Source organism: Bubalus kerabau, chromosome 2, assembly GCF_029407905.1.
Source record: "Bubalus kerabau isolate K-KA32 ecotype Philippines breed swamp buffalo chromosome 2, PCC_UOA_SB_1v2, whole genome shotgun sequence".
In the NCBI taxonomy this organism is placed as follows: Eukaryota; Metazoa; Chordata; class Mammalia; order Artiodactyla; family Bovidae; genus Bubalus; species Bubalus kerabau.
This window is the reverse complement of record NC_073625.1, coordinates 158,553,717-158,570,462: the sequence shown is the minus strand read 5'-3', so window position 1 is coordinate 158,570,462 and position 16,746 is coordinate 158,553,717. Positions and strand designations below refer to the sequence as shown.

General features: G+C 37.2%; 1 protein-coding gene across 1 annotated transcript; it reads right to left on the bottom strand.

Moving 5' to 3' along the window:
- Positions 1-2,785: 2,785 nt before the first annotated feature.
- LOC129644502 (craniofacial development protein 2-like) lies at positions 2,786-4,723 on the bottom strand. Its single transcript, XM_055570108.1, is given in 2 exon segments — positions 2,786-3,567; positions 4,711-4,723. Coding segments are annotated over 2 exon segments (795 nt in total).
- Positions 4,724-16,746: the final 12,023 nt, after the last annotated feature.

Genomic DNA, 16,746 nt, shown 5'->3' with positions numbered 1-16,746 from the left:
TGCATTTATCTGAAGAAAACTGTAATTCAAAAAGATGCATGCACCCCAATGTTCTTAGCAGCGCTATTTACAAAAGCCAAGACATGGAAGTATCTTGTAGATAGATAGATGAGGAATAGAGAAGATGAAATATATATATACAATGGACTATTACTCAATCATTAAAAAGAATGAAATAATGCCATCTGCAGCAACATAGGTGGACCTAGAGATTATTATACTGAGTGAGGTAAATCAGACAAAGAAAGACAAATATAGTATGCTACTACTCGTACATGGAATCTTAAAAAATGATACAAATGAACTTATTTACAAAACAAAAACAGACTTACAGATTTCAAAAAACAAACTTACTGTTACCAAAATGGAAAGACAAAGGAGGGGTAAACTAGGAGTTGAGATTAGCATATACACAGTATGAAATATAAAACAGATGATCAACAAGGACATATTGTATAGCACAGGGAACTCTACTCAATAATTTTTAATAATCTATATGGGGAAAGAATGAAAAAACTGGACATCTGTATATATAGAACAGAATCACTGCTGTACACCTGAAACTAACAACACTGTCAATCAGCTGTAATCTAATATAAAATAAGAATGAAACTAAAAAAAATTAAAATTAATGTCACTAATTTGACTCTGGCTTTGTGGCCATCTTTGTTATATTCACTTCAGTTCAGTTCAGTTCAGCTGCACAGTCGTGTCCCACTCTTTGCGACCCCATGAATTGCAGCACACCAGGCCTCCCTGTCCATCACAAACTCCCAGAGTTCACTCAGACTCACGTCCATTGAGTTGGTGATGCCATCCAGCCATCTCATCCTGTGTCGTCCCCTTCTCCTCCTGCCCCCAATCCCTCCCAGCATCAGAGTCTTTTCCAATGAGTCAACTCTTCCCATCAGGTGGCCAAAGTACTGGAGTTTCAGCTTTAGCATCATTCCTTCCAAAGAAATCCCAGGGCTGATCTCCTTCAGAATGGACTGGTTGGATCTCCTTGCAGTCCAAGGGACTCTCAAGAGTCTTCTCCAACACCACAGTTCAAAAGCGTCAATTCTTCGGCACTCAGCCTTCTTCACAGTCCAACTCTCACATCCATACATGACCACTGGAAAAACCAGAGCCTTGACTAGATGGACCTTTGTTGGCAAAGTAATATCTCTGCTTTTCAATATGCTATCTAGGTTGGTCATAACTTTCCTTCCAAGGAATAAGCATCTTTTAATTTCATGGCTGCAGTCAGCATCTGTAGTGATTTTGGAGCCCAAAAAAATAAAGTCTGAGACTGTTTCCACTGTTTCCCCATCTATTTGCCATGAAGTGATGGGACCAGATGCCATGATCTTCATTTTTTGAATGTTGAGCTTTAGGCCAACTTTTTCCACTCTCCACTTTCACTTTAATCAAGAGGCTTTTTAGTTCTTCTTCACTTTCTGCCATAAGGGTGGTGTCATCTGCATATCTGAGGTTATTGATATTTCTCCCGGCAATCTTGATTCCAGCTTGTGCTTCTTCCAGTCCAGCGTTTCTCATGATGTACTCTGCATAGAAGTTAAATAAACAGGGCGACAATATACAGCCTTGATGTACTCCTTTTCCTATTTGGAACCAGTCTGTTGTTCCATGTCCAGTTCTAACTGTTGCTTCCTGACCTGCATACAGATTTCTCAAGAGACAGGTCAGGTGGTCTGGTATTCCCATCTCTTTCAGAATTTTCTACAGTTTATTGTGATCCACACAGTCAAAGGCTTTGGCATAGTCAATAAAGCAGAAATAGATGTTTTTCTGGAACTCTCTTGCTTTTTCCATGATCCAACGGATGTTGGCAATTTGATCTCTGGTTCCTCTGCCTTTTCTAAAACCAGCTTGAATATCTGGAAGTTCACAGTTCATGTATTGCTGAAGCCTGGCTTGGAGAAGTTTGAGCATTACTTTACTAGCATGTGAGATGAGTGCAATTGTGCGGTAGTTTGAGCATTCTTTGGCATTGCCTTTCTTTGGGATTGGAATGAAAACTGACCTTTTCCAGTCCTGTGGCCACTGCTGAGTTTTCCAAATTTGCTGGCACATTGAGTGCAGCACTTTGACAGCATCATCTTTTAAGATTTGAAATAGCTCAACTGGAATTCCATCACCTCCACTAGCTTTGTTCGTAGTGATGCTTTCTAAGGCCCACTTGACCTCACATTCCAGGATGTCTGGCTCTAGGTCAATGATCACACCATCGTGATTATCTGGGTCTTGAAGATCTTTTTTTGTACAGTTCTTCTGTGTATTCTTGCCATCTCTTCTTAATATCTTCTGTTTCTGTTAGGTCCAGACTATTTCTGTCCTTTATCGAGCTCATCTTTGCATGAAATGTTCCCTTGGTATCTCTAATTTTCTTGAAGAGATCTCTAGTCTTTCCTATTCTGTTGTTTTCCTCTATTTCTTTGCATTGATAGCTGAGGAAGGCTTTCTTATCTCTTCTTGCTATTCTTTGGAACTCTGCCTTCAGATACTTATATCTTTCCTTTTCTCCTTTGCTTTTACTTCTCTTCTTTTCATGGCTCTTTGTAAGGCCTCCCCAGACAGCCATTTTGCTTTTTTGCATTTCTTTTCCATGGGGATGGTCTTGATCCCTGTCTCCTGTACAATGTCATGAACCTCATTCCATAGTTCATCAGGCACTCTATCTGTCAGATCTAGGCCCTTAAATCTATTTCTCACTTCCACTATATAATCATAAGGGATTTGATTTAGGTCATATCTGAATGGTCTAGTGATTTTCCCTACTTTCTTAAAGTCTGAATTTGGTAATAAGGAGTTCATGATCTGAGCCACAGTCAGCTCCTGGTCTTGTTTTTGTTGACTGTATAGAGCTTCTCCATCTTTGGCTGCAAAGAACATAATCAATCTGATTTCAGTGTTGACCATCTGGTGATGTCCATGTGTAGAGTCTTCTCTTGTGTTGTTGGAAGAGGGTGTTTGTTATGACCAGTGCATTTTCTTGGCAAAACTCTATTAGTCTTTGCCCTGCTTCATTCCGTATTCCAAGGCCAAATTTGCCTGTTACTCCAGGTGTTTCTTGACTTCCTACTTTTGCATTCCAGTCCCCTATAATGAAAAGGACATCTTTTTTGGGTGTTAGTTCTAAAAGGTCTTGTAGGTCTTCATAGAACCGTTCAACTTCAGCTTCTTCAGAGTTACTGGTTGGGGCATAGACTTGGATTACTGTGATATTGAATGGTTTGCCTTGGCAACGAACAGAGATCATTCTGTCATTTTTGAGATTGCATCCAAGTACTGCATTTCGGACTCTTTTGTTGACCATGATGGCCACTCCATTTCTTCTGAGGGATTCCTGCCTGCAGTAGTAGATATAATGGTCATCTGAGTTAAATTCACCCATTCCAGTCCATTTCAGTTCGCCGATTCCTAGAATGTCGACATTCACTCTTGCCATCTCTTGTTTGACCACTTCCAATTTGCCTTGATTCATGGACCTGACATTCCAGATTCCTATGCAATATTGCTCTTTACAGCATCGGACCTTGCTTCTATCACCAGTCACATCCACAGCTGGATGTTATAAAGGGATATTTATTTGATTATTTTGATATTTATTTTCATTTCATAAAAATGAGTGGAAAATGGAAGACTGCAATGTATCTTATAAAAACAAAAAGCACAGGTCTTACAAAATTGTGACACAGATGAAAGTCCTTCTCTATGCTTTCAGCGATAATGCTTGAACTTCAAGCTACAGTTCAATGGGTTTATGGTGATCAAATGTGGGTTCAATGGTGAAGGAAAAATGCAGAGTTTGAAAACATGGAAAAATTACTGCAACAGCCTTGTAATGTGCTACTGAATGCAATGATAAGTTAAAAAGGTTTATCTCCCTTTTTTTTGTCTTCTATAACAAAACTCTTTATAACATAAATATATTGCTCATCTTTCAGACTCTGAATTCAGATTTTTCAGAAATTCATTATATAAAAAAGTAGAGAATTCTTTTATAAAACTTTAGGAACAGAATCCTGACTATATTAGACAAGTAGTTCTCAAATAGGGGTGATTTTACCCTTTAGGGTATGTTTGGAATACTGGAGACATTTCTGAATGTCACTGATGGAGGAGGACAGGTGCTGTGAGCATCTAACGAATAGAAACCAGAGATGCTATAATGCAAGGCCCCCACAGCAAAGATTTACCTAGTCCAATAAGTTAATAGTGCAAAGTAGAGAAAACTTGGCATAGGGCAAGAAAAGAGCTGTTAAAAGATTAAAAAATAAAACTGCCTACAAAAAAAAAAAACAAAAACAAAAAATCCCTCTGTCCCTGCAACTTGCCACAGCAAAGGTTTATTGCCTCTGTAATAATTCAATGTGGATTGCTGGTGGGGAGTCTCTGCTTACAGGCATTATCTCTGTAATTATAGTCACTTACCTCTAAGGCTTAGAAATCTTCTACATCTTTTGCGAGGCAAAGACAGAAAAAGACCCTTTACAGAAATACACAGGAGACCTTTTGAGTTCTCCCTAAAGAGAACACAACTTAGAGACTAAACCAACCACCCAACCAAAGATGAATGTAGATCAGTCTCCCTACATTCCATCCGCTAAAACTCCATCTCATGTCTGTATCTAATGCCAGAGGAGCCCAGGAAATGTAACCTAGCTATGTGTTCAAAAAGTGGAAGTAAGTTTGATGAGTACCTACCCATCTCTGCCATCATGTCTGGTTATCTGTGTGACTAACAAGATATTTTGCTCATAGGTACTTTTATTAACAATAAATTAATAACAGTTTATACAAAGAAACTTGTATTAATGCAAAGCAATATTTCCTTTTAAAAATTATAGCTAGAAGAATCTGAAACTAACATTTAATTCGAGGGCATCTACAAATTATATTTTTAACAATGCATGTCACACTATATGTAAGATTTGATTGTTGACTGACCAGATTTTTAAGCACTGTTTCTAAAACAAAAGTGTATATATTATTCAATATTTATTTCATATCTTAGACTTTTCATACTCTTATATTAGCTAACGTCATGTTTCTTTTTTATTATTTTTTTTAAATTTTATTTTATTTTTAAACCTGAAACACTGTATTAGTTTTGCCAAACATCAAAACGAATCTGCCACAGGTATACATGTGCTCCCCATCCTGAACCCTCCTCCCTCCTCCCTCCTCACACCATCCCTCTGGGTCGTCCCAGTGCACCAGCCCCAAGCATCCAGTATCGTGCATTGAACCTAGACTGGCAACTCGTTTCATACATGATATTACACATGTTTCAATGCCATTCTCCCAAATCTTCCCACCCTCTCCCTCTCCAACAGAGTCCACAAGACTGTTCTATACATCAGTGTCTCTTTTGCTGTCTCGTACACAGGGTTATTGTTACCATCTTTCTAAATTCCATATATATGCATTAGTATACTGTATTGGTGTTTTTCTTTCTGGCTTACTTCACTCTGTATAATAGGCTCCAGTTTCATCCACCTCATTAGAACTGATTCAAATGTGTTCTTTTTAATGGCTGAGTAGTACTCCATTGTGTATATGTACCACAGCTTTCTTATCCATTCATCTGCTGATGGACATCTATGTTGCTTCCATGTCCTGGCTATTATAAACAGTGCTGCGATGAACATTGGGGTACACGTGTCTCTTTCCCTTCTGGTTTCCTCAGTGTGTATGCCCAGCAGTGGGATTGCTGGATCATAAGGCAGTTCTATTTCCAGATTTTTAAGGAATCTCCACACTGTTCTCCATAGTGGCTGTACTAGTTTGCATTCCCACCAACAGTGTAAGAGGGTTCCTTTTTCTCCACACCCTCTCCAGCATTTATTGCTTGTAGACTTTTGGATTGCAGCCATTCTGACTGGTGTGAAATGGTACCTCATAGTGGTTTTGATTTGCATTTCTCTGATAATGAGTGATGTTGAGCATCTTTTCATGTGTTTGTTAGCCATCTGTATGTCTTCTTTGGAGAAATGTCTATTTAGTTCTTTGGCCCATTTTTTGATTGGGTCATTTATTTTTCTGGAGTTGAGCTGTAGGAGTTGCTTGTATATTTTTGAGATTAGTTGTTTGTCAGTTGCTTCATTTGCTATTATTTTCTCCCATTCTGAAGGCTGCCTTTTCACCTTGCTAATAGTTTCCTTTGATGTGCAGAAGCTTTTAAATTTAATTAGGTCCCATTTGTTTATTTTTGCTTTTATTTCCAATATTCTGGGAGGTGGGTCATAGAGGATCCTGCTGTGATGTATGTCGGAGAGTGTTTTGCCTATGTTCTCCTCTAGGAGTTTTATAGTTTCTGGTTTACGTTTAGATCTTTAATCCATTTTGAGTTTATTTTTGTGTATGGTGTTAGAAAGTGTTCTAGTTTCATTCTTTTACAAGTGGTTGACCAGATTTCCCAGCACCACTTGTTAAAGAGATTGTCTTTAATCCATTGTATATTCTTGCCTACTTTGTCAAAGATAAGGTGTCCATATGTGCATGGATTTATCTCTGGGCTTTCTATTTTGTTCCATTGATCTATATTTCTGTCTTTGTGCCAGTACCATACTGTCTTGATAACTGTGGCTTTGTAGTAGAGCCTGAAGTCAGGTAGGTTGATTCCTCCAGTTCCATTCTTCTTTCTCAAGATCGCTTTGGCTATTCGAGGTTTTTTGTATTTCCATACAAATCGGGAAATTATTTGTTCTAGCTCTGTGAAGAATACCGTTGGTAGCTTGATAGGGATTGCATTGAATCTATAAATTGCTTTGGGTAGTATACTCATTTTCACTATATTGATTCTTCCAATCCATGAACATGGTATATTTCTCCATCTATTAGTGTCCTCTTTGATTTCTTTCACCAGTGTTTTATAGTTTTCTATATATAGGTCTTTAGTTTCTTTAGGTAGATATATTCCTAAGTATTTTATTCTTTCCGTTGCAATGGTGAATGGAATTGTTTTCTTAATTTCTCTTTCTGTTTTCTCATTGTTAGTGTATAGGAATGCAAGGGATTTCTGTGTGTTGATTTTATATCCTGCAACTTTACTATAGTCATTGATTAGTTCTAGTAATTTTCTGGTGGAGTCTTTAGGGTTTTCTATGTAGAGGATCATGTCATCTGCAAATAGTGAGAGTTTTACTTCTTTTCCAATTTGGATTCCTTTTATTTCTTTTTCTGCTCTGATTGCTGTGGCCAAAACTTCCAAAACTATGTTGAATAGTAATGGTGAAAGTGGGCACCCTTGTCTTGTTCCTGACTTTAGAGGAAATGCTTTCAATTTTTCACCATTGAGGATAATGTTTGCTGTGGGTCTGTCATATATAGCTTTTATTATGTTGAGGTATGTTCCTTCTATTCCTGCTTTCTGGAGAGTTTTTATCATAAATGGATGTTGAATTTTGTCAAAGGCTTTCTCTGCATCTATTGAGATAATCATATGGTTTTTATTTTTCAATTTGTTAATGTGGTGTATTACGTTGATTGATTTGCGGATATTGAAGAATCCTTGCATCCCTGGGATAAAGCCCACTTGGTCATGGTGTATGATCTTTTTAATGTGTTGTTGGATTCTGATTGCTAGAATTTTGTTAAGGATTTTTGCATCTATGTTCATCAGTGATATTGGCCTGTAGTTTTCTTTTTTTGTGGGATCTTTGTCAGGTTTTGGTATTAGGGTGATGGTGGCCTCATAGAATGAGTTTGGAAGTTTACCTTCCTCTGCAATTTTCTGGAAGAGTTTGAGTAGGATGGGTGTTAGCTCTTCTCTAAATTTTTGGTAGGATTCAGCTGTGAAGCCGTCTGGACCTGGGCTTTTGTTTGCTGGAAGATTTTTTATTACAGTTTCAATTTCCGTGCTTGTGATGGGTCTGTTAAGATTTTCTATTTCTTCCTGGTCCAGTTTTGGAAAGTTGTACTTTTCTAAGAATTTGTCCATTTCTTCTACGTTGTCCATCTTATTGGCATATAATTGTTGATAGTAGTCTCTTATGATCCTTTGTATTTCTGTGTTGTCTGTTGTGATCTCTCCATTTTCATTTCTAATTTTATTGATTTGATTTTTCTCCCTTTGTTTCTTGATGAGTCTGGCTAATGGTTTGTCAATTTTATTTATCCTTTCAAAGAACCAGCTTTTGGCTTTGTTGATTTTTGCTATGGTCTCTTTTGTTTCTTTTGCATTTATTTCTGCTCTAATTTTTAAGATTTCTTTCCTTCTACTAACCCTGGGGTTCTTCATTTCTTCCTTTTCTAGTTGCTTTAGGTGTAGAGTTAGGTTATTTATTTGACTTTTTTCTTGTTTCTTGAGGTATGCCTGTATTGCTATGAACTTTCCCCTTAGGACTGCTTTTACAGTGTCCCACAGGTTTTGGGTTGTTGTGTTTTCATTTTCATTCATTTCTATGCAAATTTTGATTTCTTTTTTAATTTCTTCTGTGATTTGTTGGTTATTTAGCAGCGTGTTGTTCAGCCTCCATATGTTGGGATTTTTAATAGTTTTTCTCTTGTAATTGAGATCTAATCTTACTGCATTGTGGTCAGAAAAGATGCTTGGAATGATTTCTATTTTTTTGAATTTACCAAGGCTAGATTTATGGCCCAGGATGTGATCTATCCTGGAGAAGGTTCCATGTGCGCTTGAGAAAAAGGTGAAATTCATTGTTTTGGGATGAAATGTCCTATAGATATCAATTAGGTCTAACTGGTCTATTGTATCGTTTAAAGTTTGTGTTTCCTTGTTAATTTTCTGTTTAGTTGATCTATCCATAGGTGTGATTGGAGTATTAAAGTCTCCCACTATTATTGTGTTATTGTTAATTTCTCCTTTCATACTTGTTAGCATTTGTCTTACATACTGTGGTGCTCCCGTGTTGGGTTCATATATATTTATAATTGTTATATCTTCTTGGATTGATCCTTTGATCATTATGTAGTGACCATCTTTGTCTCTTTTCACAGCCTTTGTTTTAAAGTCTATTTTATCTGATATGAGTATTGCTACTCCTGCTTTCTTTTGGTCCCTATTTGCATGGAAAATCTTTTTCCAGCCCTTCACTTTCAGTCTGTATGTGTCCCCTGTTTTGAGGTGGGTCTCTTGTAGACAACATATGTAGGGGTCTTGTTTTTGTATCCATTCAGCCAGTCTTTGTCTTTTGGTTGGGGCATTCAACCCATTTACGTTTAAGGTAATTACTGATAAGTATGATCCCGTTGCCATTTACTTTATTGTTTTGGGTTCGAATTTATACACCGTTTTTGTGTTTCCTGTCTAGAGAATATCCTTTAGTATTTGTTGGAGAGCTGGTTTGGTGGTGCAGAATTCTCTCAGCTTTTGCTTGTCTGAAAAGCTTTTGATTTCTCCTTCATACTTGAATGAGATCCTTGCTGGGTACAATAATCTGGGCTGTAGGTTATTTTCTTTCATCATTTTAAGTATGTCTTGCCATTCCCTCCTGGCTTGAAGAGTTTCTATTGAAAGATCAGCTGTTATCCTTATGGGAATTCCCTTGTGTGTTATTTGTTGTTTTTCCCTTGCTGCTTTTAATATTTGTTCTTTGTGTTTGATCTTTGTTAATTTGATTAATATGTGTCTTGGGGTGTTTCACCTTGGGTTTATCCTGTTTGGGACTCTCTGGGTTTCTTGGACTTGGGTGATTATTTCCTTCCCCATTTTAGGGAAGTTTTCAACTATTATCTCCTCAAGTATTTTCTCATGGTCTTTCTTTTTGTCTTCTTCTTCTGGGACCCCTATGATTCGAATGTTGTAGCGTTTAATATTGTCCTGGAGGTCTCTGAGATTGTCCTCATTTCTTTTAATTTGTTTTTCTTTTATCCTCTCTGATTCATTTGTTTCTACCATTCTATCTTCTAATTCACTAATCCTATTTTATGCCTCTGTTATTCTACTATTTGTTGCCTCCAGAGTGTTTTTAATTTCATTTCTTGCATTATTCATTATATTTTGACTCTTTTTTATTTCTTCTAGGTCCTTGTTAAACCTTTCTTGCATCTTCTCAATCCTTGTCTCCAGGCTATTTACCTGTGATTCCATTTTGATTTCAAGATTTTGGATCAATTTCACTATCATTATTCGGAATTCTTTATCAGGTAGATTCCCTATCTCTTCCTCTTTTGTTTGGTTTGGTGGGCATTTATCCTGTTCCTTTATCTGCTGGGTATTCCTCTGTCTCTTCATCTTGTTTAAATTGCTGATTTTGGGGTGTCCTTTCTGTATTCTGGCAGTTTGTGGAGTTCTCTTTATTATGGCGTTTCCTTGCTGTGTGTGGGTTTGTACTCAACAACTAGTCTAGGAAGAAGGAGAGAGGATAGTGCTTTGGCTTTTATGCTTGGAGAGTAGACATATGCAATTCTTCTTTACTGCAGCATCCAAGTTGTTGTCTCAGCCAGTAGCTCTGCTGTTTGCAGAGCCAAGATGGTGGAAGTCTTGGGAGAAAACGCGGTGGAATGCCATATGTTTCTTTCCTAATTCATTTTTTAAGATTTCCTTTTTGTGAATTTTTTAATTGCTTGAATTTTAAAATAAAAAGCATGCAACATTTAGGCAAATAACATTATTCTTTTAAGATTAATGTAAAATCAAAATTGGTCTTTTCTATCTACCATTCTAACAAGGAAGAGAGACAAAATAGTGACAATGATCGACAGCATAATATTTTAATTCAACCTTTTAACATCTTTAAAGAGGTATTTTTAAAGCAGTTACTTCCATAGGCTTCCTTTAAAAAAGGAAAAGAAAAGGCTCACTTAAAAATTATGAGTCTCACACCATATCCCAAATGTCAGCAATCTGGAATTTTCCAAGCTCAATTCCCAGTTGAATGTTTATTTCTATTAGGGAAAAAAATAAATCTGAGTACCATCAGCAGGTAAATTAAATTACTAGGCAATCATCTTTTCAACTGCCAATATTGACACTGTTCTGAAATTAACTATTGGATTTAATTTGCTGTGAATAACATATTGTTCAGAAATAACCAGTTTCAACAATTTCTATATGATATTTTTCTCTTCATTCTTTTCTGAATGCCAGAGTTCCTCTCACTAATGGATTGCTTATGATATGCTAAGGAGTCCATCACCAGGGTAAAGGTAGAGATAGAATGTAGTCATGATGAAATTGCTGTATTCCATCACAAAGGTGATAAAAATGCAGGGTGCCTCACAAATATTTCTGATGCATTTGCTTACAGGGATGGAAGTATTTATGATTTGGAAATCTCTGGCTATAAAAATGCATTCCAGTTTATTCTATGCTATCAAATAGCCTTTTGTTAAAGTAGTTTTATGAGTAAGTAACTACTGGGAAATCTGCCTTTAGAACATTAGTAATGCAATAAATTCCATTCAGTCCATCTAGGCTATTTTGGGGAGAACTATGTCTAAATGAGCCAACTGCATTTCACCAAAGCTATTACATTCTATTCAGAGACTTATATGTGATCTTCGTGGTCCTTGTCTTTTTGAGATTAGTAAAAGCAGGAATAGTCATGATGGGAGTTTCTTTTCTTTAGAGAATTTCAATCAGAAAATAACCAAAAATCACTGAACAAGAATGAGTTCAACCAAGTTAAACCAAGTAGTAACTAACTGAAATGATCTTTTTTAGCAACTGAATCATACTGTAACTACTGAAAATAGCATGTGAAGTCCATGAAGATATTTTTCTATCTTGAACCCCTTGAATTGAAGTTTATAACTGATTGTTTCAAATTTGTATGAGCACTATGAAATAATAGTTCTTTGGCTGTATCATATGTGTTCGTTTCCAAATTAGACTGAAATATATTGATATAAATGATTGCATATTCACAAAAGGCAGTTCAGTTTTGGAGTCAGATACCCTGGGTTTCAGCGATGGCTCTGCCATTTATTAGCTATGTGGCCTTGGACAACTTACAGAGCTATCCTTATATTTCTATTTTGTGAGGATCAATTAAGCATTTGCTCCTATTACTATTATTCTCCTTCTGTATGTTCTGGCTCACAGAGGCCTGCAGAATAATGGTATCTCAGGCGGCACTCAGTTATATTTATTGAATAAATCAGCCACAGTAGATTTTATATGGTTATAGAGGCATGTAGTAGCCTAGTACCAGAGAAGGCAATGGCACCCCACTCCAGTACTTTTGCCTGGAAAATCCCATGGACAGAGGAGCTGGGTAGGCTGCAGTCCGTGGGGTTGCTAAGAGTCAGACATGACTGAGAGACTTGACTTTCACTTTTCAGTTTCATGCATTGGAGAAGGAGATGGCAACCCACTCTAGTGTTCTTGCCTGCTGAATCCCAGGGACGGTGGAGCCTGATGGGCTGCCATCTATGGGTTCACACAGAGTCAGACACGACTGAAGCAACTTAGCAGCAGCAAACAGGAAATGGCAAGAGTGAACATCGGCATTTTAGGAATCAGTGAACTAAAATGGACTGGAATGGGTGAATTTAATACAAATGGCCATTATATCCACTACTGTGGGCAAGAATCCCTTAGAAGAAATGGAGTAACCATCATAGTTAATAAAAGAATCTAAAATGCAGTACTTGGGTGCAATCTCAAAAGTGACAGAATGATCTCTGTTCATTCCCAAGGCAAACCATTCAATATCACAGTAATACAAGTCTAAGCCCCAACCAGTAATGCCGAAGAAGCTGAAGCTGAACAGTTCTGTGAAGACCTACAAGACCTTCTAGAACTAGCACAAAAAATACATGTCCTTTTCATCATAGGGGACTGGAATGCAAAGCAGGAAGTCAAGAGATAACCTGGCAAGTTTGGCCTTGAAGTACAAAATGAAGCAGAGCAAAGGCTAACAGAGTTTTGCCAAGAGAACACACTGGTCATAGCAAATACCCCCTTCCAACAACACAAGAGACAACTCTACACATGGCCCAGTTCATGTTCCTTTGAACTGTGTGGATCACAACAAACTGTGGAAAATTCTTAAAGAGATGGGAATATCAGACCACCTTACTTGCCTCCTGCGAAACCTATATGCAGGTCAAGAAACAACAGTTAGAACCAGACATGGAACAACAAATTTGTTCAAATTGGGAAAGGAGTAAGTCAAGCCTGTATATCATCACCCTGCTTATTTAACTTATATACAGAATACGTGCGAAATGCCAGGCTGAATGAAGCACAAGCTGGAAGATTGCTGGGAGAAATATCAATAACCTCACATATGCAGATGACACCATCCTTATGGCAGAAAGTGAAGAGGAACTAAAGAGATTCTTGATGAAGGTGAAAGAAAAGAGTAAAAATGTTGGCTTAAAGCTCAACATTCAAAAGGCAAAGATCATAACATCCAGTCCCATCACTTCATGGCAAATAGAAGGGGAAACAATGGAAACAGTGAAAGATTTTATTTTCTTGGGCTCCAAAATCACTGCAGATGGTGACTGCAGCCATGAAATTAAAAGACACTTGCTCCTTGGAATGAAAGCTATGACAAACCTAGACAGTGTATTAAAAAGCAGAGACCTCAGTAGCACTCAAAAAAATGTAAATCTGGAACCCAGAAGATGGGTCTAAGTAACATGGTGTAAATAAAATAGAAATGCACTTTTTTAGTACAAACTGCTGATGAACCCACCTACACTCCCCCAATACAGGAGATGGTATCAAACAGTCAGCTCCCAGGAGTGGCTTCACCAGCCTAACAGAGCCCTGCTTTCACATGGACAGCTGAGGCCAGAGGGCAGCACCCTTCCATGAGGAGCAAGGGTGGTGTCCGAAAGCCCAGTGCACTCACACTGTCATAAGTATTTCATCTCCTTGCATCCTCTGAATTGTTTGTCAGTTAAGTAATGAAAAACAACTATGTTGCTCAAGATAGTTGTTTTCAAAAAAAAAAAAAAGGAAGAAAAGAAAGTCATGTTGCTTAATAAATAATTCTCATTGACCCTCAAATATGGGATCTATTAGGTTGGAGAAGCCAGCCCTGGCAGCTGATTTTGTTGTCTGGCCCATCTTACCAGAAAAGAAATTGAAAGAAGTACAAATTATTTGCATTATTTTAGTGACTTTCAAAGCATTGGAGGAAAAAAAAAATTAAAGCTTCCAAATTCAGTTTACAAAGCTAGAAAAGCTTTAAAAAAATATAATCAAAAACAAAACTATAGGTCAGCATTGCTGAAACTGATCCAGAAATGCCTCTTATACATATGAATGAATGGTGTACACACAATAAAGATTTTATGATCAAACAACTTAGAAAAGTGCTGCATATGTCATCGCTTTCTTGAAGACTCGTAAAACATTTTCATATAAAAGACTCTAAGAAGTTCTACAGTAAACCCACCAATGTAACCAAGAATTCCCCAAATTTATTTAAATGATTGCAAGCACTCACTCTCTCTTTTGGGGGCCCCAAACCTTTCCTAAAGCAAAAACCTTACCTAGGGATGACTAAGTCAATTTAGAAACATCAGATTTCATCAAGAGAATAGACACAGACCACAACTCCTACTTCAAATGTTAATAATGACTTGATAATGCTTTGTAAGCCTGACAGATACTACACAATTCTCCATTTATACATTATATCAGTGCTTAGCTCTTTCAAAGGACATTTTAGTCCCTTAAATGTCAGCATTAGTGCAATTTGTTTCTATGTTTGTTTTTTCTTCATTGGCTTTGAGAGACAGAAGTAAAATTTGGAAGATCCAGAATTAGCCCCAGAGAAAAGGTTTGACCAATCAGAAATCATTTTTGAAATGTCTACTCAGAATCTTCTTTACCTTCACACTCAAGTAGAAAGACAAGGATGGAAGAGAAAGAGCTTCCAGACAGATTGTGTAACTTTTTTTTTTTTAACAAGACTATTCTCTAAACTCTATAAATAGCATGTGTCTCACTGGCTCTATTTCACCATGTCCATAGCCATGATGCCTCTCTGCTGCTAGTTCCATGTTGGCAGAGGGCAGGCACTAGCTGGAAATAGCCTTCACAGTAGATGCTAATGATTCAGTGTGTCCTTGCCCCAGCTTGAACAACTCCATGATCCTCTCAATATCAATCCACTCAGACAGCTGGCATCTGATAAAGGAGAGCATCCAGTATGCACACTGCATTGGGCTATGAACACGCTGGGCTTGGAATAAGCCAGATTTTTAAATGTCAAGTATTACATTCCACGCACAAAAATTTGGAGAGCTTCAGCCTAAAATAAATTTTCAAATGTACCTTGATTTCAGTACTGAAGAGTCATAATTTCGTTTCATAAAAGATATTACAAAATTATGAATTCTGCTATTTACCAGAGAAATAAAATTTCTGTATGTCATGTTTATTAATGTACATCAATCAGTATGACTCAGGGAACTCAAACTAGGGCTCTGTAACAATCTGGAAGGGTGGGATGGGGAGGGAGGTGGGACGGAGATTCAGGAGGGAAGGGATATAGATAAACCTATGGCTGATTCATATTGATGTTTGATAGAAACCAACACAATACTATAAAGCAATTATCCTTCAATTAAAAATAACTAAATTAAATTTTTTAAAAGGAGAAGGAAAGTGATTAATCTCCAAAATAAACAAACAGCTCATGAAGCTCAATTAAAAAAAACTACATCAATCAAAATTTCTAGGCATCGCTTGTATATAAAATCTACTTTGTTTTGTTTGCTAATTTCTAAAACTAGCAAGAGATACTACTACTAAAAATCCAACATTTTCTCTAAGAGGCACAAATCAAGAATCTCAGTTGATTATCTCTTTTGGCTTTGTTAAAAGGTAGAAAAAAGTTTCTAGATCAATTATGACTCCCCCCAAATAAATTCCTAAATATTTCCAAAAATTGTCTTTTCACACAAAACACAAGGTATAGGCATATGGACTGGTATAATTAGCATGAGTTAGGCTGCCTCTTTAAAATTTTCATTGTTTTTCATGGTTGTGATTTGAGTCACAACCATGAAAAAATTATTAGTCATAAGAAATAAAAAGTTATATGTGTGGTTCAGCTATATTTTTTTTCTTATGACACTAATATCAAACATTTTAATTTTTTCTTCTAATGAAGATGAAAAAGGCTAGTGGATAAATCATATAGCAACACTACAAAAAGAAGCAGGGATTATCACATTGAGCAGTATCTTGCAATTTTTTGAAGACTGCTTCAATATTCCCTCAAGAGAGGAAATGAGGTTTTAAGGATACTTGCAATAAGCAAAAGGAGTAATTTTTACTCCAGAATCATAAAATCACAATTTTTTCCCAAAAAGCTACTAGCCAATGCAGGAGACTCGGGTTCGATCCCTGGGTCAGGAATATCCCCTGGAGAAGGGAATGGCAACCCACTCCAGTACTCTTGCCTGGGAAATCCCATGGTCAGAGGAGCCTGGTGGACTACAGTCCATGGGGTCACAAAAGAGTTGGACACAACCTAGCGACTAAACAACAACTAGACACTGGACTGAAAACCACAAACACTGAATTTAATGTGTTAAAATTCCAGACAGTGAATATTAACATTTCCAGAAGAGTTCACTTTATTAAGATTCAGTGTGGACATGGAAAATTCATGCCATGAAATGGTAAAAGGTCCGCGTCTTTGATCAGTTCCAGGAAAACAGATGCTGAGGCTAGAATTAGCATGCAGAAGGCTTATTGTGGGGCAGAACACCAGGAGGTAGAAAGGAATATGACTGGGTAGAGGGGAAGGTTGAATTGTGATGCAGCTGTGATCAAAGCCCCAGTCTGCTCCAGTGAATCCC